The sequence below is a fragment of the Hermetia illucens genome, chromosome 4 (assembly GCF_905115235.1).
Source record: "Hermetia illucens chromosome 4, iHerIll2.2.curated.20191125, whole genome shotgun sequence".
In the NCBI taxonomy this organism is placed as follows: Eukaryota; Metazoa; Arthropoda; class Insecta; order Diptera; family Stratiomyidae; genus Hermetia; species Hermetia illucens.
Genome location: NC_051852.1, coordinates 31,202,293 through 31,225,639, shown reverse-complemented (window position 1 = coordinate 31,225,639; position 23,347 = coordinate 31,202,293). Strand labels below are relative to the sequence as shown.

Below are 23,347 nucleotides of genomic sequence, written 5' to 3'. Positions count from 1 at the left end.
TTGACTTGGAACATTTGCCAATTTCAGTTTATCCGCGCACAAAATCGGATCAAAATTTCTCGCTTTCGATTGTCCCTTTGTATTTATTCCTTTGAGAAGATTCTTCTTTCTTCTTGGCTGAATATTTTCTTTTCATTTTGGTCAAATGGCAAATAGCGACTAAGTCAGAGAGCTAGACAAGTCAATGGTATGCCATCGGGGATGAGATTTTTCTTTTATTTTTCCCACTTCCCAGTGATGGAAATTCTGATGACTGCTCGAACTGAACGATCTTGTGACACTCTTAGTGCCTTACAAATTGCCAATTACCGATGTTTGGTGAAGGACTGTAGGCGCACTTTAGGTATAGATTATTAAGACAAGATATTTAGACACTACTTTGTTGGGTTATATTTGGCTCCGGGCTCTAGCTGTGTCTGTGCAAAATAGAAAAGTTGGGCGAAATCTTGGCGGCATGAATGCAGATTTATTGAAGGGAGAGATTTTGTATTGACTTAAGAAAGACTTTCCTTGAGGAGAACAGAACATATTTCCCAGGGAGAATTCAGTCGGGTCATGTATAAGGTCAGGAAGCAGACCTTGAGAGTATTTAGTGGCGTCTATTAAATTGGAATGTGTTGTTGACAGAGAGCTTGCTTACTGTACATTTAATTAAGTGTGTCTTCGTTCAAGCTAGTTTGACATTGGTACACAAATGGATATCATTCAGTCCTTCTACCGTTGTCGGGTATAAGATGGACCAGTCTGTTCTGGACTTCTTCTCACGGAATCATAGAATTAACTACTAGACAACGGAGACTATTATGCTTCTAGTACTGGACTGTTTTCTTTGTTTGAAGAGATGTAGCCTTACTATTGTCTCGGGTAGGCTTCCAAAAGTAGGCAAATAGCGCTAGTTTATTCAGCTGAGCGCAAGTTTCCGAAACAATACAGTCTAACCCCTACTGGCGAAGTTCGGGCGCCAGTTTTGCGGTCCCGGTTTTCAACCCTGGGATTAATTCCCGGCCGCTGTCATGGATATTTGTGAATATCTAAAAGAGGTAGATAGTACAATGGGATTAATGAAAGCCTGAGTGCTCAGTCCCTCTGGAGTTCCGTCTTCCATTCATCTTTGTCTGCAGCAGCAGAAGGATCTCCAGTCATAATTGTATTTGTAATATTTGTTATATTTTCAAAGCCAATCTGATCGTCTAGAATCTCTCCTTATCAACAAAGAACGGAATATTCGACTCCGTTCAAATCAGTATTAAAGCTCATAAATCTCTGCCCCAACTGCTCTATTTTTAACCCCACATCAATCTTAAACATATCCACGAATTCATTACACCAGAATCTAAAATGACAACACTATATGTCTCAGTTAATTTAAATAATTACAAAATTTATAAATTTTAATGAAATTCCAAAGAAAATTGCCACCCTCCCATCACTACCAACCCACGAAAATTGTAATTGCTTACACACATAGTTTGGTACTATTTTATATGAATTTTCCATGAAAACGTTGAATTATTAATGCATCATATTTTTTGAATATTAAATTGTGTCGCAATTGTAATTCGGGAGTGATTTTTGACAAAGACCAATGACCATGTACTTAATTAAAATAATTGCGTACATTTGATTGCATAGAGGAAATTATACGGAGGCGGTAAGGAAAGCAATACGGAGATAAATTTCTCATCTAAATCTGTCATCAGACAAAGTAGATACTAGTCAAAGTGGTAAATTGAGTTGAAGATGAAGGAGATTAAGATTATTTATTTGTAGAATTTATATTTTCATTGCTTGTAGTATTGTTTTTGTTCTTTTTTGACGGCCTAATAGCATCGTTTCTTTCATAAATGCTCCAGAAAGTATCCCCTGAACAATACAGTTGGACCAGTCCCTCGAATGACGTGAGGGTATGAGAAAATGAGTAGAGATTTTCGTGGGATAGGGTATAATTTGTACATAATTGATAAAACGCTGTAGAGCCTGGACTTAATTCCGTAATTTCGGCCTATTTGAAATAATTAACTAAACTATTTCCCTTATTTTGTAAGACGAGGGCCTAAGGTATCTTATTCCTCAAGGCTTTCTTCAATAAGTCCTATTGGTCAATGTTCTACTCTATGCGGCTCTTTATGAAGGTTTTCTCTAATAAGCCTCAAATGTTCTATTCGCCAGGGTCTCTCCAATGGGTCTGATATATCCCATTTATGGTGTTTGTGGTGTTCAGTCGAAAGGCTCCAAGGTAATTCAGAATTACAGGCACCAGTTAGTCTTGAACGCATTTATTGGGACAAGGACCTTTATCACCACCGGAATGTTGGGCTTGTCTATTTGTAGTCAATGCTGAGAGGAGGTTAATACGATTCTCCGCTTCGATTGAAACTGTTCGGATTCTCCAAACTTAAGACGGAAGTGCCTTGTAAGGGTCGTCTTCAACCAAGAATCGGTACAATGTCTGCGTTAAGGGTACGTCCTTACATCCGTTCAAAATTGGGAGGATGAGTCCAACTATTTTTAGCCAATATAAGGTGGAGGAAGGTATTGTCTTGGGCTTCACATGCAGCTGTCCGGATTCCTCAAACTTAACATCAGGGTATACCACGAGGAACTTCTCTAACGAAGAAACTGCACCCTCTTTACTTTCTAGTTGTCTTTAAACTCACAAACTGAAAGGACATAGCTGAAAGTACTTTAATTCTACCTAAGAGCTTAGGATTGCGGCTCTCATTTTATTTCTCAACCTAATCTAGCCCTTAGAAACGCATATTGGCTCATTTCAAAAGTTATTTAATTACGCCCTACCAAGAGAACATTGAGGGAGACACTGATCACCTCTCTACATTGAAAGACTTAATAAAAACCAGCAACATTTTTTCAGTTCGAAATTCAAAAGTAGAATGCCCACATAACAATCTCATTCATGCAGCGCCAACAACAGGACCATTAACGAAATTCAGCCGCAAGTATCGCAAAACCGAGAGCTTCCTAGATTTTATAGAAATCTGAATTTATCGGACGTTATACGTTTCAGGTCTCCCTTAAGATAATATGAATATTCTTCTTTTTCTTTAGCCTTTGTTCCGTTCATAAGAAGGGTCGAATGAATCGAAATTACAATTCTCACAAAATGCCATCTGAAAGAACTTCAAACCCTAAGCATCTTCCCTTCAGATCCTAGGCACCTTCCCTTACCCCCTCTCCCAACTAAGAAGTGCTGAAGTAATGATCTACTGATCTGTAGCAGATTCATGACCCTCAATGTGAAAGCTAAAACCGAAGCCTATCTCAACCTTAAGCCATGAGAAGGTCACGCATTTGCCTTAGTCTTCAGCCATAACTGCTACTAATTCCTGTTTACTCTTATGATAAGCTACCAGCACCACACTTCGAAGCAATGTACCGAACTGTAAATTAGCCAGTATCTGCGCCATTAATGTTACAATTGTTGGAATATTCAAGGCCATATTCAGTGGAAAGGAAGTTCTAAAAAATGAACCGCTAGGGTGTACAAATTAGTGGAATCGTAGTTGTAAATACTCGGGGCTATTATGTCATTCTATCGAGGCTAGAAAGAGCCCACTTGCCGTACTAATCCAAGCCCACTTACCAAATCCAAACAGAAAGTCACCTGGACTTGTCTTCTTACCGTCTTTAACCAAGAACTAAACAAAGCCGGATAATTCACTTGTTGGCAAAAGCGGTCTCCTCATCTCAATAAGAGATAGCTTAATTAGTTCTAAAACCATGTAGTTAAGAATTATATCAAATTGAAGGCCCAGGCACAAATTTGGTCCCTTTAATCTTGATCGATTTATTTCCACCCACTTTAAAGTAGCACTCCATCTAGTGAAGTTCTCACTTTATACATATCCGTTGATGTAGGTCTTATCGCTTCCAACAAATACCAGTCACAAAATCCGATATCACTTCAAACCAAATCCATCAACTAGAAATGAAACAAAAAACCATCCAATATCCTTCCCAATTGTTAAATCATTGCATCAACTCCTCAATCATCATCATCAAAATATCAATACATGCCACTGAAACGAAAAAACCTACAAAACACCGAACAAAAATCACCTCGGCATACCACAACCAAGCAACTGGTGTTTCTGATAAATAGCATCCTTTTATCCTTCAGCAAATTTGTTCTTTCACTTTCGCAATTTCACAATTCACACTCTTAACCCCATTTCGTTTTTTCAATGCCAAGAGCTATCAATATCACTATCATGAAACCACTTCCGATCAGACCACACAGTTTTTTGCACTATGCAGTCCGTCCATATCGTCCTTTTCAACCATATCGACTGGTTCCCACTAATATTGTCCTTGTAGCGTAAATCAAATAATAGCTACCGGCACTGTTCGGTGCTGTTGAGCGCAGTTATGGCACAAAAAAAAAACCAAAGAAAAAAAAGGAATTAACAAACCAAGAAAGGACATGGAAAAGTTCAATCAGGAAATGTTTTTTTTTTTCTTCTCATCTGCTCCACGGTTGCATTTTCATCAAATCAATTTTCACCATACATATCATCACATGCTATTAGTCCTGAATGACATGGCAATGATTGGAGAGGGAGGAGATAGCACTACGTATCCTTGTTCGATTCCGCTCTGATGGAAAATTCATAGGATTCGCGCTATCGACAGGACGACTAGCAGCGAAATGCCTCGCTTGGCTAGTGGAAATTAATCTGCTTCTGCAAGGAAAAAAACTGCAAGAGGATATGTCATGCATAGACGAGGACGACCAAAGGGTCAAAGCATCGGAAAATAGTGATGTGATGTGTATCAATATGAGGAAAGTGTGGAGAGGTTGCGATAGGTATCCAATTGATATCAATTAATCCTTTTGCATCGTCTCGCTCACAATGTGCATCATCGTCGATAGTGGGCTAGAAGAATATAGCTCGTTCATGCATGCTTGATGGAGAAAGGGGGGAAAATTGGACAATATTTGAGTTTCTGAACTTTTCGACACTTTTTAAGGATTGGGATGTAAGCATCGTTTATCATTTTAACTTTTATTACCACTTTCTCATGTCAGTTACCTTAGGAGGCTTTTAGGATTAAGGGTCAGTCGTAACTGTTTCCACTGCCCTTAGGAAATTTTATTATTACTTTTAGTTATTGAGAAGAGATTGAAGAGTCAACTTAAGGACAAATTCAGCGGCAGCATTAACTCTCCCCGAGAAGGATCTTCCTATTTCGCCCAAATTATCTGAATAACCCGGCGTCGCGCTACTCATTTTCTTGGCTCTGCCGTGATCTTACTTCCGGAAGGACATGGAAGCCAACAGCATTGAATAAAAAACTTCTCCTGTATGCAATCGATTGCTACTGCCTGCTTAGGTGCTGATGGTTGTAAAACTCCTAAGAGGAAGAAAGGACATCAATAACCGCTTTCCCACTGTTCATACTTCTGCAAAAAGAAACAGGAAATGCATTTGTAAGGATATGAAAGCAGCAAATCTCCAATCAGATTTATGACCTGTGTAGCATGATACCCTTTAAGATGGGAGTGCTATCGATTAAACGAATGAGTCATTGATTGATTTAGCAGTTCAAATTGAATTGCAGTTCCTTCAGTGGATCTAGTTTGGGAGTGATAAATTAATCCTGCTTCCTTGTTAGAATCGCGCTCGTCAACGCGACCCCTTTTGATAGAAAAATCATTCAAACATTAGAAGGGTGCTTTCAATATACACAAAACAGGTGCAGGTTTCTTAGAAAGTTTGGAATTATTGCATCTGTTAGCTCCTTTGAAAGTAAACTCAGTATTATAGCTTCCCGAAATTACTTTCCTTTCTTGCTTTTATTTTTATTTTTTGTTTTATTTTTCTTCTATTTTTTTATTTCTTTATTTTTGTTTTTTTTTAGGTTTTTAGCTTCCCTTTTAATTTGGTTTTCCGTTTTTCTTTATTTTCTTTTCTTGAGGACAACCCGCAATGACTGCTTAACTGGAATTGAGTCCTGTTCTGCCTCAATATCCCCAAAGTAGAAAAAATCGCCTAAAAATTCCCCTTCTACTCTCAACCATTAGGTGTCTGTCTTCTGAGCTCTATTCACTTACCTATATCTCCAAATTTATCCTTTTATTCCTCTCTAGCGAAGGGTTTCGTAAAATTGAAAGACACAGCTCAACCTTTATTTCCAAATTGCTAATACTTCGTCCTGTTCAATTTCTGATAAATGAAAACCAAAAAAAAAAAAGAAATCAAAATGGATAAACTGCTAGAAACAAAGACCAAACATTACATGTATGTCCTGTTGTCCTTAACGATGATATCGAATGTTGTCCTTAGCAATGACACCGGCAATAGTAACAGGACAACAGGCGGCTACCATCATTCAACATCAAAAGTGCTGAATCATTTTCCTTGTTCTTGTTGGAAGGATTATCCTGGACGATGTATCCTAGCTTGGTTTAAAAGGACTTTTACCTGCTCCAATTTTTTAGAGGAAATTGAGGAATAGACTAGGTTGAAACGAAATTTCAGCGGAAGGAATATTCGTTCGGTGGTTTCGTTGTTTCCAAGGTTATCGACGAGAATTGGAATCCCATTTTTCATACGTTCGTATTTGACATGAAGAGTAGGGAGGAAATGGGATGTTTGGAAGGAGAATGTGTGATTTGATTCGATTTTTATTTCGGGTTTCACAGGAAGGATGTTATTGGAAAAATAGATTAATCATTTTGGGTGTTATCGTAATCTAGTCGGGTAATAGCTGGTCTTCCATTTGGATCTGTATCGGTAGCTCGTTGGGAAGACTGATGTTGGAAGCTGTTCATGAAATTTTTACTGAAGGAGATTTAAATTCAAGGATATTTTAATCATAGAGGTTTATGTCATGTTTTTTCAAATATTTGGGGCCAAATTAGAAAGACTTATTTGGCCTTTATTCCGTTGAGTAGCTGAGTTTGCTCGGTCATATACTTGATGTGAATGGAGCCGAGAAGCTCTCAAAACATTATCTAGGGTAAAGCCATAGTTGTTTCGGTTGCCCTCTTGGTCATTTCTAATCTACCTTTTCGAAAAGAATATGAATGCACCATCATTTAAGAAAGGACGATAACTACAATGCTGGCCATCCCATTCAATGGAATCCAATAACCCATGATATCGGCCATCATGTGGATGTAGGTGGTTCGTCCTAGAAACCCTTGGCCAACACTCTCGAGGAGAAGTGTAGACTCCTTAAAAAGTCCTAAACGGAGCTGAATCATTTTTCCAGAAAACACTAGCAACATTCCGAAGTCATGGTTGACGCACTATGATCCAAGTAGAAGTCAATGACCACGTACTAAATTTTTGTTTGCCAATAAACAATATGGGTGTATGGTTGAGGATGATATGTATGGTAGAAAAACAAGACGAGGCAGACCGCGCCTGAGATGGAGTGATGGCGTAGGTTATGACTGCAGGCAAGTTTTAGAAATATCGAATTGGTGCACCTCGGCGGAAAACCAAGGTGTCTGGAGTTCCTTATTAAGGCAGGCCTAAACCGGATACCAGTTGTTGCGCCGTTGATGATGATGATAGACAATATTGTGTTTGTAGAAAGCTGGTATTCGCTTATCAATTAGGGACTGCTGAGGCACGATTGCTCAGGGGCTGCAGACTTTGCTAGCCTCATTGCTTATTCCAAGGAACACGGTATTTTTTACTTTAAACTTCTTTGAACTCACCTCCTTGATTCCAAGGCCGAGAAATGGGCAAAGAACCTCACTTTGAAAAACATTTCCCAACACTTGTGGATGGGATTAACCGACTAAACTATCAGAAGGCAATCAATTCCAAGAGTCTATTCGACATGACCAATGAGACTAGCTTGTGACCTTTTCACGCTGACCATGAAAGTACAAAATTGGGCAGTGAGTCAAGCAGAATCTACACATCTCTTCCTCATTAAATGTCTGGTAGTCAGACTCAATGACACAATCAGGCTCAATCTCCCAGTCTACCAACCCAATATTCGATTGACATGAGGAGGGGTACCCAATTCAAACTTTGGCCCGCAAGTCCAAGAAAACATCATTTTGTCAATGAAAGACAAAAGTTATTCTGGTAGTAAAAAAACTCATCCTTTAGTGAGGAAGAACTCAATCAACAATTTGATTTGATGGTTCGAAAATCAGTCCCTCTCGAAGTTATACTTCTAACCATTGCGCCGTAGCTGGCCCCTTAGAAAAAGGAATAACCATTCCCCACTTTTCATGTTCACCCTTTTGCAAAGTTTGGATAATCCCTGTCGAGTAGACAACCAAAATGAGCCGCTTCCTTCTTTCATGTTGAACTGAGTCATTTCAAAATGAATAACTCTGTAAAATTGAGCAGTAGTTACCCACCTAATCAAATTATCTGAAAGGAGATTTAAACTCGTAATGAATTCCTAGATGTTGACTGTATCCTTTTGATAGACAAGGGGTAGCTTCTTCCGAACTACAATTGTTAGTTTTAAATGTAAATATATATTATCCCTTTCATCAGTAGAAAGCTGTATCCTTTTGTCCTTTTTCTGCCACTTCATTAAAAAGTCCTAGACGGAGCTGAAACCTTTATCCCAGAAAATACTAGCAATATTCCGAAGTCATGGTTGACGCACTATGATCCAGTAGTATAGCATTGAACTAAATCATTTTGGAGCGACTGACTCTAGGGAAGTGAACAGATATCCAGCACGTAATCAATTTGCTTGAAGGTATATTTCATCATCCTTTGAATTTCTGCGTATTGCTTCGTCCTGTCTATACCATCCTTTAAAAAGGGTAACCCTCTAATAAACATTGCCAGAAACTTCCAAATCTATTTGCATGCGTCATTACATACTGAATTTGTCAACTCCCATAAAATTTTTGAAAACCGGACGTGAGCTAAAAATTTCACTAATATATATCCCATCAATCAATTCTATGTTACCTGACGTATTGTTTAGCCATTTTCGCGTTCTTCTGTCCTTTATAGCCTCTGCTAAAATGATATTGGTTTTTTTTTTAATCTGGATCCTTGCATAAGTACCCTTCTTTGGAAATACAGATGCTGAAGATCAGTTACGTCCGGGTAGTTTAACGTGAGTTCCTGCCATTTAGGTCTAATCCCATGGCCTTCTTAAGGCACGGATTGATATTGTAACCGCAATCAGAGTCCCGCTGTGGGAACCAACAATGGCATCGGTCTTTACTGAGTGCATGGTACAGCATTCATCCTGGTAGATGCAAGACGTACCTAAATCTAACTAAGGAATACGACACCTGAGTTGTACATCGCAACTCCTCACTTGAGCCCGGAAGGACTCCAGGATGTAAACGTAACCACAACCCCCATGAAATTCCCACTAATGGACCAACCACTAATAACCGGGTTGGGAATATATGTCCCAGAAATTCTCCTGGAACATATGAACTCAGAGGGTTATCTCGATTGCCATGGTACCAGACAATCTCTCGTGAGCTTTCGTAGCCGAAGCTCCTTCAGATGAGTCCTCGTGCAGACTCGAGTCTTGGAACATTCGCTACCGGCAAGTCAAAGTGAGCACAGCGTTTTTCAGTGCCATCACGTGGAAGTTCACCCCAGCCACTGGAGGTTGATTCAGTTGACAAGGTTACTGCCCTGTCTACCTCCACGCCAAAATTGAAGAGCAGAGGACCTCTCATATTACCAAATGCATCTAGCAAACTGCATAGGAGCCACTGGGTTCGTGGTTTCTGTTCTGCAATGTCTGCATATGTATTTCATGTTAGAAATACACCGGCTGCCATATTTCGTCCGTTTTACAAGTTTCATGGAAAGTATTATTTTCGTGTTTCCCGTTCTTGTCATGTTGGTACTTTGTTTGTCCTGATTTGTTTGTGAAACAAATTCATTGAACTGACTAGACTACCCGATTGCCTCCAGCACTCTTCTGCAAGGATGCTTGATTGATTGTCTTTCGTGTACTTGTTAGCCCTTGAAGGCTCCTCATCAGGGGCTCCAACTGCTACAGTTTATTTTCTCTTATTTACCAGTTTCATGGGCCTATTCTCTCCGTCTCTCTCTCTACTGTAACCTCTATCGAATTTCAGCCCCCAGTATCTGTTTTGCCATGCTTATCCCCTGATCGTTTTGCAACTTTAAACTAATTTTTATTAACATAAAATACATCCCCGTCCTTCAACACCTTGAAATCATCCTCGAGAAATCATTTTTAATTCTACAACGTACGGCCAAAATCTCTAACCACGACAAAGCATGATTTATTCAAATTTTCGTCTACAGACAACCGCGAATGCGTAGGTGTGAAATGATCCAAATTTACTCACATTTCTTTCTCGTCATTCATTCCCATCTTAATTTACAATAATTTTGAAAAATTGAAAAGCACATTACGGCCAAAAATGAGTTTTTTTTTTAAATGTAGGTCAAACATGTCTTGGTCTGTCTGTCTCGGATATTTTGAGCACTTAATTGAACGAACAATTACTGGCCATGTTTGTTAATTCATTCATTTATCTTTCAATTGTGAATTTCACACGTAACCGTATTTGTTATTTATTATTATTATATTTAGGGGAGAAATTGTTAAATCAAAAATAAGATAAAAAATAAATTTGCAGGCGATAATTATCTTGTTTGAGGATGAGAAAAAGATGATTTGTTTTGGGGCGACTCATGAATTGATAGTGTGTTGAATGATTTAATATTGATATTTGGCGGAATTTGTGACCTTTCGGGTGGCTTTCTTGAAAGTTGTCCTAATTTTAAATACCAGAGGATAAGAAAGAATAATGCTTGAAATTGGAGAAGAGTGGTCTTAAAAAACCCAACCAAAGCTTTGAATATATGCAATGATACCTAAAGACTTCTTGTTTTTCTATGACACAACAACTTATCAAGACCCCCCTTGGCATATATCATATCCAAACCGCAATCAGACGCATATCCACGCACTATCTTGTCCGGAATTTAATTTCAATCTCCTTCGAATGGTACGTCTTTCCTATAATTGACAGACGCATTTATTAACCATTTGCACTGAACTCATCTGCTGTCCCCCTTACTACATACCTGACCAATCTCCGCAAACTCTTCAAGACAGAAGTTTCATGGTTCATATCTTAACGTGTCTGTTGAATGACATAAAATTGTACGTTTTGTAATTACTGGAAATTAATAACATTGATCGGATGAACCAGTAAATGGCTATGCTGGTAATATGCGTGCTAACGTGCGTTCGATGTGGGGCAGACACTTAGCATTTATATCAAATGTTATTGGAATTTGTGAAATTAATAGCAGTCATCACAGGGAAACTTGAAAGTGTGTGAAAATGATGAGAGACAGCCGTTGGATTGCTGAAAATAGTTGAGCCGTCTAACATGTTTAAAGTTGAATGTTTTCAAAGGGGAAGTTAAGAAAATTTAAGTCATTATTAATTTAAAGTTGAATTATGTTGAATAAAAGTAGAACCTTCCGGAGGAGAAATTGAATTCAATTGAGTGAAACCTCAACTGAAGACAACAAACTAGTTCCAGTTGAAGCCATCGTTCTATGAACGAACGATGACCCGGAATAATAATTTAGAACGTTTTTGGACGAAAATATGCCCAGAGAAATTCAACATCATTCAATCGAATTCAATGTCAACTGTTATAATGTTCGCTAACTGAAATAAAAACTAAAACAAAGTTCAATCATTGCAATGGGAAGTTGAATTAAATTCAAAATTGAAATCGGTTGAAAAGAAATTGAATTCAATTTAGAATAAATAGAATTGAATACGCTAATCTTATTTCAATTCAACCAACCTTCTCATTACCATGCTTCTAATTAACAATTTTATTAATTTTTCTTCAAAATTTTCCAAAGTTGAATTCAACATCATTCAACTGAATTTAATCAATTTGGTTCGGCACCCTTCGTAATTGAACTACAAACCACGAATTGAAACCGATCTAAAAGACCCAAACAAATTTTCAGTTTTACTTTACGTCGAATCAACTTCTATTCAGTTGAATCGGATTGAACAGAAATTGACTTCAACTTCATAAATTGATTTAAATTTGTTAAAATTTTCTGATCTTCATTGTTACACTATGAAATTTATCACACTGAAGCCTTGTAAAAATTCATACTAAATTCAATGTGCTTCAATTGAATTCAAAGTTAAAATCAACATTTTTCATTATTGAATCCCAAAATTAATTTTGAAACAATTTTCAGACACTGAAAAAAATTACACATTTTGGGTCTTATTTTGCTCTTTTCTAATGCGTTCCCCAGGACATAAGACTTTTCGGATCCTAAGGAAAATTTCAATTGAACACAATTTTCCGTTTTGCTTAAAAGAAAAGGAATCAATCGATTTTTATCCTGCCAATCCGAATGTAAACTTGTGTGACTTTCTTCTTTTCACTTAATAGCAGAAATTCTCTTCTTTAACGAAATAAATCCACAAATCCCATATTGAGTACTCGCCTCTGAGCCATCGTGAAATGCCTCTAACCAAAAAAAATCAAACTACACTCCATAAACCGTCAAAACTATCAATAATACCTCTCAAACGCAAAATAGCCAGGCAATATTTAACAGAAAATTGATGTTGCATATATTCGCACTATTAAGCAATAAACTGCATTTCGATTGCGTTCAATTTCAAGCGATTGCATCTAATAATAAACAACATCATAATTTTCCATTCCTGTGGGGAATTTCCTCTGTTTTCGTAGTTTTTTCGACCTCGTCCCGCATCCTTTCAATGAAAGGCGGGCTTGTTAATTAAAACGATTGATGAAAATGAATTTCGTAATGATGATAATAGTGAAACGAATAGTGATCGCTCCGAGCAACATAAATGAAACAGTAATATCATAAAATTCACGAAACTTGTCTAATAGCAATATTTCTCAGACACACATGAAAACACGTTTATGACCCTGCACATTTCAGTCATGATAGTGTGAAACATATCAGAAAATGCGCTGCATTTTCCGCGTATATTGTATTGATATTATACCGACAATAACTTAGATGTTTATGGCCCAATCGGATACATTGATTCTCGTCTTATCTTTGAAAGTTGATAGATAGAAGGGAGGCGCTTAGTTTTACAACAAACAACTTTATGAGTACGGTATCATGATCCGAAACCATGAACTCGCTTACTAGCTCAAAGGGATGTTGCATTTCAATGGATTTATCTCTATTTTATAACGAAACAATACTTTTGATACTAAAAAAATAAATAAATGGATTTAATACCAATATTTTTTTATTCTTTTCAGACTCTGGCATGCCACAATACGGTCGCCCCGATGAAGGAATGTCTGATGATCGGATCGCCCACATCCTCTCAGAAGCATCGAATCTCATGAAAACCCCGCAAGGACACAGTCAAGCCTCACACCTTCAGCAACAACAAGTTCAGCAGGCTCAACAGCAGCAACAACAACAAGCCGCTGCAGCTGCTCAACACTTCCAACAAGCAGCCGCTGCGGCAGCTGCTGCAGCAGCAGTCCAACAACAACAGCATGCCCAACAGCAAAGTCAGCAACAACCTCTCCATCAAAACTCAGTGGGTCAAGAGGATTCACACAGTAACGAGGACTCCAAGTCACCACCAAATCAAAGCACTTCACCATTCTTCAAGGATTCAATGCAACGACGAATGAAGAAGTATGACAACGACGATATATCGCAAGACAAGGTTGCAAGAATATATCAAGAAGAACTCGCGAAACTTATGACTCGCGGCCCACGAGATGCTTTCCAAAGGTATGCTTCAACGCCTTTATACTCTTCACAAATACTCATTTACCCACCCAATGAACAGTTGCTAGAATTAATTTAGTTTTCTCTTTCCACACTTTTTCAGTGGTGGCATGCCACCGGCTGCAGCCAATGCCAATCAACCACAAATGCCTGATGAGAATATTCGAATGGCACTCGAAGCATATCATCGTGAACTAGCTAAACTACAACAAACTGGCGGAGCACTTCCAAATTTTCCAAATCTACCAGGTTTGCTAGCTCTCCAGCAACAAGCTCTGAATGGGGCACAAGATCTCACCTGTAAAAAGGACAAGTCCATGAAAGTCAATGGCCAACAAAACTCTTTCTCAATGGAAACAGCAGATCAAAACACCAAAGACTCAACCAGCGCTAGTGACGAAGCATTGAGGCATTCCAGTGCATTCAGTTTAGTTCGGCCGAAACAGGAGCCTGGCACACCAGCACCGACAACAACTGCAGCAACGACACCCTCGACGGCACCCAGCCCGCTTAGCAATTCCATCCTGCCACCTGCAATGACACCGAGCGATGACTTCTCTTCTTCAGCAAGCCCACTACAGAGAATGGCATCTATCACGAATTCACTTATCACACAACCACCGGTCACTCCCCACCATAACACACCTCAAAGACCAATGAAAGCAGTTCTTCCGCCAATAACACAGCAACAGTTCGATATGTTCAACAATCTAAATACCGAGGACATCGTCCGCCGAGTCAAAGAAGCCCTCTCACAGTACTCAATTAGCCAGCGACTGTTTGGCGAATCAGTGCTAGGTCTTTCGCAAGGATCGGTCTCAGACCTACTAGCACGCCCAAAGCCATGGCACATGCTAACCCAAAAAGGACGAGAACCTTTCATTCGCATGAAAATGTTCTTGGAAGATGAAAATGCAGTTCATAAACTTGTTGCCAGCCAATACAAAATTGCTCCTGAGAAACTCATGCGCACAGGAAACTACAGTGGAAGCCCGCAAATTCCAGCTGGGATCAATCCAAAAATGGTCCCGATGCAGAAAATGATGAATGAGATGAAAATGCAAGACGCACCTCAACACCTAATGCAATTGCAAGCTTCCGCAATGGCCCATATTCCAACATCTCAGCACCAAGGAATGCTTCTGACACCACCAGGACTTCCACCGCACCACGCTATCAGCCTTCCTTCCCATAATGATAAGAAGCAGATGATGATGCCATCAGTTCATTCACCGCAACAAAACAATGCCATGCGTGGAATGCATCAACACATGTCACCTACAGTCTATGAAATGGCTGCACTTACACATGATCTCGATACCCAAGTGATAACTACGAAAATCAAAGAGGCCCTACTGGCCAACAATATCGGACAGAAAATCTTTGGTGAGGCAGTGTTAGGTCTCTCTCAAGGATCTGTCTCTGAACTTCTATCGAAACCAAAACCGTGGCATATGCTCAGTATTAAAGGACGGGAACCTTTCATACGGATGCAGTTGTGGTTATCCGATGCCAATAACGTAGAGCGACTTCAGGCTCTCAAAATTGAGAGGCGTGAAGCCAGCAAGAGGAGACGATCGACAGGACCGGGAACCCAGGATAACAGTTCAGATACTAGCAGTAATGATACAGCTGACTTCTACACCGGCAGTCCTGGTCCAGGTTCAGTAGGATCAGGCGCTGGGGTTCCGCCAAACAAGAAGCAGCGAGTGCTGTTTTCAGAGGAGCAAAAGGAAGCTCTTCGATTAGCCTTTGCATTAGATCCTTATCCGAATGTAGCGACTATTGAATTTTTAGCAAGCGAACTGGGTCTTGCAACTAGAACGATAACGAATTGGTTCCACAATCATAGGATGCGACTGAAACAACAGGTTCCTCATGGAACTCCAAGTGAGCCTGTCCCAAGTCGTGAGAATCAGTCAGCGACTCCATTCGACCCTGTTCAATTTAGGATTTTGTTGAATCAGCGGCTTATGGAACTGCAAAAAGAACGAATGGGCCTTAGCGGAGTTCCGATTCCCTATCCACCGTATTTCACCACTAACCCCAATCTTGCCGCCTTGATTGGACGAGGTTTGTTGCCAGGTAACGAACCAAGTCTAGCCGCATTGAATAATGCCTTCAAAGAGCAGATGAGTGGCCTCGATCTCACAATGAATGCCTTGAAGCGGGAAAGAAACGATGATTTTGAAGACGACGGGGAGGAAGAAAGTCATTTATCTGATGCAGAATCGTTGGACGGATCCGATGTAAAGTCTGAAAACCTTAAAGAAACCCCTTCGTCATCATCACGCCTATCAGGGGGATCAATGGTTCAGTCAAGAACGTCAAGACGAAAACCCGCCGCCCCACAATGGGTTAATCCCGACTGGCAAGACGGAGCCGGTGGTCCACCTCCACCGGGACCGATCACCGAACCTGAGGTGATTATTAATGGAGTTTGTGTTATGCAGAATCAAGCTGCCGACTATAGTCGTAAAGCTGGCAGCGAAGAAACCGTCCGTGTTGAGCCTACCGATGTTCAGGACCATCATCGCTCTTTCGACGATGACGCCGAGGAGGATTGTGCATCTGATGCAGATGATGATGAAGGTCGACGATCCCAAATGTCCAACAAGCACTCGGAGCCTGAAATTGTTAATGAAAACGACGAAAATGATTTGGCTGATGAGAAAAACGAAGACTGTGAGAGTGTAGTGGAGGATGACACCCCAAGTGGGGGACGATCGGGTGGAAATAAGAATGGTGATAGCAAGGCGGAAGAGATCGATGATGATGATGAGGAGGAAGGTGACAGTGGCTGGCATTATTGAAGGACTTGTATGTAATTGAATATGTCGAGAGACAATGTGATGTTGTGTTCAGGAACAATCGGAGCGTTGAGAGTGGACTACAGTCCAACGGAAAAAGACATTTCACAATTGTGAAAATATGTGAACGATGTAATCGAGATAAAATTAATTGTAAAATTAGTCTTAAATGATTGAACGATGTTTTTCTAGAATGAAAGAAAACTTTAAAATCAATTTCATGTGCAATCAAAGAAAAATTATTAATATGCGAAATACAATAAGTAAGTGTATTGAATTGGAGTAGATTACGTAAAATAATTAAGATAAAGTGGAAAAAAGATTCATAAAATATGTATAATTAGTGTTTAAGGCAAATAAATAGATATAAAATGTATAAATTCCTTGTATAGAAGGGGCAAGTGAATGATTAAGTCGATGACTGAGCGAATGAAAGTTAAATGTTAAACGCGAATCTAAATTCGCCTGTAAACAACTTTATTAAATTGTGATTAAGTTCTAATTTTAAATAAAATTTAAAAGAAAATAGAAGAAAACAAACTCAGCTATAATCTGGTTTGGAGGAAAAAAATCACAAAAAAACAAGAAATCTTTTATAAAAGTTTCTTTCGATCCGTTTTAAGTATTCAATTTAATAATATAAAATCGCACTAAGATACGAAATGAATGAAAATCATTGCAAATAGTTAATATTATTTTATCTTTGATAGATTTATTTGTATAAATAAATAGCCTTCGATTTATTTGTTCTCTCATTCGTCAAATTGCATAGATGGATGTTGATAAAATTGAAACTTTCCATTATCATAAAATTAATCAGAAGATATTGAGAAAAGTCTTTCAAAATAATAGAAAAAGATTCAAAGCTGAAGCGAAAATAACAAAAAAACGTAAATATTCAATGTAAATTTCTTCTTTCCAAAACCGGAAACCAAGTCAACTTGTATAGAGAACAACAAAAGAACACACAATAAATATAAAAACTAATTAAAAATCGAACTTAGTCCGACCCTAAATGATAAGATTAAAAACATAGAAATATCTAGCATTTACTAAATAGCACTTTATTATATGTTGTAAATGTAAGATAAATTTAAATTTAGTAATATACAAGTATTTGTATGAACGCATAGTTACAGTATATAAATCAAGAAACCCAAAAACTAAATCAATAAAATCAACAACCGAACAGCATTTAATATCTCAATAAAAATAGATAATGATTAATTGAAGAATATTCAAAGAGGTTTTAGAAAATTAAAACCAATCAAAATAGAATCTTGAATCCGCGGAGTTTTATATTCATATTTAGATGTTGTAGTGATAATTTACTCCATAGTTTCATTTGATCATTCAAAAGTTATCTTTTCTCCTAAAAAGATTAAAATAGATCTAAGTTTTGTAAATATCTCCTGTAATTATAATTAATTTTATTAGTTCCAAACGTCGCGATTCTAAAAGTAATTATTTAATTTTAGTTACTGCAAATATTTTATTATTATAATTCGTTTTATTTTCAAATGTATACGTTCTATTTACTTGTATGATTTTTTACATAAAATAAAATAAAAAAAAACATAAGCAAAAATATAAAAAACAAATATAACTTTTAAGTATAAGACTGTTGCCACCTATTCTTGCTATATTATAATGAAAACTACATTCAAATAATTATGTGTATATGTATCAATGTTTTTTTTATTATTTTTATATTATAATTTCTAGTTCTTCACTGGAAGATATGTGAGAAGGACCGGAGTTTTTATTATTTTTTTATTATTACAATCCTAAAGTTATTATGTCGATTATTTGTCATTATTTTATAATTATATATATATAGTTTTTATTTCCAAAAAGTAGGATAATACCATGCAGTTACGTATGAATAATATTAATGAGAAATTTTCTGAAAGATGATAAATAAGTGAAAATACACACAATGAAAATAATAATCCGAAAATTTGATTGTTTTTATTTTGAATTGTATTTTTGTATTTTCTGGTTTAAATCCTTTTTTCCATTGGTTTGATTTTCAATATACAAATATTCAGTTCAGAATTGTAAGTCCACATCTCCATGTGGGCGATCGCTCGCTGCGTTGGAAAAATGGTTACTTGAGAAAAAACAAAAGCTGCAGCTTTTTCGTCACCTTTTTCGCTGCACTAGTTGACCACAAAATTCAGGGGCCTCTGATGAGTGCCAAGCAACAAATGGGAACTGCATTTTTCTTTCCTTTTTTGCCGTGTATTCTAACAATTTTCACATTCCGATTAAGGAAGTACGACAGTGCTTTACTCCGCTTCCTCCTTTGTAAATGAGAATGCTTGGCTAACCATTCTTGAGTTGTGCTAAAAAATTGTCATTTAACTACTCAAACTGATTTTTTCATTCTTTTTTGAAGAATAACATAATTGAATGTTGAAATACTCTTTCAATTCTCCTGTGTTTTGTATGCCGGATACGTAGTCCAATCACGGGACGTGCTCCGGACTGAAAGTGTTGGCACAGATGTTTAATGTGGTTAATGACACCACCAAAGTCATTCAAGTATAAATAAGAAATTTTCAAAAGAATTTTCTCTGGATTATCTAAAGAAAACCTGGATGCCTCTTGAGTCCAATCCCACAAGTTTCTCCCAAACCAAAACCATGTTTCTTTGACTAGGAGAAAAAAGACCGTGCGACTGTTTGCGCTGAGATCATTTAAAAGTTCCGGGTCGAATTCGCCACTGATTATCGAATGTGCGCTTCTGGGATATAAATTAAAGTAATATATTCGTCAACAGTCTTCTTCCAAAAAATTCATCATTCCGAAGATATTTGCTCATTTTGTTGCTGATGAAAATTCAAAGATGGCCCTTGGGTTAATTTTACTTTCGGATTAAGGAGCAGTTTCTTCCCGAAACAGGGGTGATATTTGAGCCAAAAGTTTCCGAAACTGTTATTTAAACTCTTTACTCTTTTAAAAAACAGAGAAATAGGAAACTTTCCTTCACTGATTGCTTTTGGATACGTTCAATGAGATATATATTGTTATCAACTAAACTAAAACGAGGAGACCCAGACAGAATTCCTGGAAAAACAACCCGTTCTTCTTATCCGACCTGTGCCCTTTTTGCAAACAAACTTTTAACTGGATCTATTTGCAGCCGAACCTGCTTCACATTAAGGCTCCCTTGATGATCAAAAGTCTTTATTCTTGGGTCTCTATCTGATCCGGATGTGCTATTGCCTACTCATGTGGCAGGCTTTGCCGAAACGTAAATTTATCAACGATGGGTTCAACCTACGGCTCTGTCTCTACCTGAAGTTTTTCCACAGAGGATCTTGGTCCATTTTAAAGATGAATCTATCTGCCTGCATTGTGACTCAAAATTTACAGCTATTGAAATGGTTGGGCTATACCCTTATGAGGAGATAGCGCATACCATAAAGTATGGCTGTTGCCCTGTGTTCAGCTTTGCGTATTCGTTGTTGCCTTTTATAACTACTAACTTTCATGACTATGGTCTCCCCTCATCCAAACCTTGCCGAATTGCTTTTTCAACAAAATTCCATCAGTTCACCAAGGTCACTTTGGCACTCACATTTGGCCGTGTTGGGACCTGTGTATGTTCCATATAGGACTTTTCTCATCCCTTATCGTCAAAATTTTGAAACTTGAAAAACTGTCATATTCTTGAATTGGCTTTGCTTCTGTTGAACACAGACTTGAATTCAAATTGTATTACATCCTTAGTCCGTAAGCAGCAAAGATAAACACTTCAAGCTCCCCCAAATGCAGTTAGTGGTTAATTGGTTTTTCAGAAATGGGTGCGACTAAGCGTGAATGTTCGGCTGTGAACCCGTCTATCTATTTAGAAGACTGTTGGCCATTAAATTGATGTTTCTGTTTCTATCACCAACCCCCGCCTCCTGAGCCCCCGCTGACTGACTCAGGCTTAAGAGTAATTCAGTTCCAAAAGTGGTCCCAACTTGCTTTTTTTATATCTTTTGTGGTGATACTGAAAATGTAATCGTAGTTTGGGCAGTTTTAAAATACAAGTTCCTTCCAGCTGGATAACCTAAGTCCAACGGATTAGGATGTGAAGGATCGAATCTTCCTTTCCGGAAACGGAGCTGCGCTTAGGATCCGGCAACCTGCACGGTCGCTATCCGCCCATTTCTAATATAAGTTTTGCTTTGATTGGCAGAAGTCAGCAGCAAAATTCTTCTTCTGCTACTTTCAGTGCACTTATTTTTTCAAATTTCTCAGATACATATCAAATTGAAGGAGGACTAAATATTTACTTGACGTTCGCGTCGTGGTTGGTGACGCCATTTTATTTTATCAGAGGCCTTATCTGAATATAGTCGCGGGGCTCCTCCTCCTCGTTAGCGCGAATTACACGACCATACCAAGAAAAAGGCCTCTGTCATTCGCTGCTACCTGGGTATTCCAAAATAAGGACCAGCGACTTTATCTAGGACAGAGGACAAGACACTGTTTCATCGAACCAACGAAATCGGTATTTCTTGATATTAGAAATGTTGAGTGCTTCTTCTAAAATGAGGGTCCGTGGGCTAAAGGGCTACAGTTTCCCCCATTTAGTCCGATTGGTCATCAAGTGGATGCGGATCTAGAACTCCCTCACTCCTTAAACAAAAAAACATACCGAACTCATTGTTTAAACTTATTCTGACTTACTTTTATTGTCTATATGAGTTTAATCTTCTTAGACAGGTATTGATTTCAAACGTCCTCTGGTCCTCTATATATACTCGACGAAGTAATAAGGATTTCGAGTTAAGACGATAAGGAGCGCGTCAGAACCTTCGATCAAGAAACTAAATAGCAGTTAGGTTTAAGCCAACTTGCATCGTAACTAACATCCAATTTTCAGGGTGGGTTTTCAACTGTCTTCCTGGTTGATACGAGTCAACCTCAAACTGGGACGCATCCAAAGTGGAGAACGAAAATATCACAAATATAGAAAAGTATTTTCGAGAGATTTAGTTGGAATAAAAGATTCATTACAAAGCCTCTCATGAAATCACTTCAAACACTTTTGGTTCATTAAAAGGCTAAGGAGCTTCGTATTCAAACCTCTTTCTCTGCCTGTCTCTGGAAACTCAGTTATTTCTGAGGAAAAGAAAATTAAAGGCTTATTCACAATGCGATAATTAAGGGAGCTAGTTTTGTATCCAAATAGCCCCTTTTTTCTTTAGGTGACACTGAACGTTGAGGAATTATTCCCCTGCACCAGAATATACAGAAAAGTTGGTAGATGCATTGTTTGCCTTTGAGTTCGGATCCCGGCACCATCGTGGACATCTGCGATTATCTGGAGTAGATAATATAATTAGCCTATAAAAAGTATAGATACGAGCACGACAATTCCCAATGAAACCATCGAAATAATTCAGTAACTATCTCAAAAAAATATCCAATTCCGACCAATATGAAACCAATGAATATCGCTGGCAGCTACTTGTGGTATATTTTTCTTTGGTTTTTCAGTTACTTGAAAGATTCAAACGGTCTTTAGTCTCTAAGTCCATGTCATTTTTCAATAATCTGTCCAAAAGAAGGTGAATCGATATCTGATTAGGAGAATACGTTTTTTCCAAACATCTAGACGTCACAGGAAGGTTAGAGATTAATTTACATAATCTCTTGAGGTAGTTTGGCATTAGTAAGTGATACATCAATCACTTAATATAGTGGAATCCATCGCTATCTCTAGGTGTGATATAATATTAAACTTCACTCTAAGACCATTAGCGTACTTGTTTTTTACAGAATGCTTTCTATAATCACACTCTGAGTTTTCCACTAGAATAAAGTACTTGGTATGGATTTAGCAAGATATTCATCTGGAGCTCTTCCAACATGAAACTGGAAGCTATGCACTGATGGGAATATTGGACGATGTGCCTCGAACCCAGTCATTTCAGATAAATCTGCCGCAACCACTAGCAGAATGATGAATTCGCTTCACTCAATCTAGAACATTGGTAATGATTCTAAGAAAACGGTGGGGTTGTGCCTACTTGGAAGGAATTCATGTCCCATCAGTTAGCCCGTCATACAATTTACAGTAATTTTTCCAATAATTTCCACATGAATATTGGGAACCCTATGCATTGGGCAGATGAAAATTATCACAGAAAAAAGCAGAATCAAAAAGTAATTCAGCGTTAAATATTTTACAAAAAAATACCTTTCTTCCATATAAACAAATATTATATTTTTGGACCCCGATGCACTGTTGAGACTCATTGTTCTCAGTACATCTGTCAGTCCGTACTGTAATTTTTGGTATAAATCTTAAGGATCCAATAAAAAGAATGGATTTCTATTCTGACGGCAGTATTTTCACCCTTGTTTTTAGTACACCCCACCGTCTATGATTGAGTTAACATCTCGCACTATCACTATCGTTTAAAGTAAACGATGAAGTGATAATTCCTTAAAAATGGGTAGCCATTGGATATATACCTTCTCTCATTTCATTTTGATTTGATACATATTTTATTTTACTAAATTATGAATATGGTAAATAAAAATGTAATATGAATATAAAACTCAGCATTCAGATGATCTAAATGTAAATAAAATAATGTAGGCGCATGTAAATACAATTATTTCGATCCTAACTATAACAAAAATAATTAAAAAAGCAAGCGAAATTCGAAATCGAAAAATTTCATGAATGAAAAGTGGAACAAGAAAATGAATACGTAAAGAAAAAAAGTTAAATGCCTCTGTAAATAAAAATTAAGATATTATTATTTTAACCAATACATA

General features: G+C 37.8%; 1 protein-coding gene across 3 annotated transcripts in view; it reads left to right on the top strand.

The window, feature by feature from the left end:
• Positions 1-21,698, top strand: part of LOC119653825 (homeobox protein cut) — a 238,040-nt gene extending 216,342 nt beyond the window's left edge. The window contains exons 6-7 of one of the 3 annotated variants that reach the window (XM_038058865.1): positions 13,262-13,751; positions 13,852-21,698. In XM_038058865.1, the coding sequence (XP_037914793.1) occupies positions 13,262-13,751; positions 13,852-16,561 (3,200 nt within the window). In that variant the 3' untranslated portion in view covers positions 16,562-21,698. Of the gene's footprint in view, positions 1-13,261; positions 13,752-13,827 lie in introns of all 3 variants that reach the window. The other 2 variants (XM_038058864.1, XM_038058866.1) reach the window with 2 other exon arrangements.
• Positions 21,699-23,347: the final 1,649 nt, after the last annotated feature.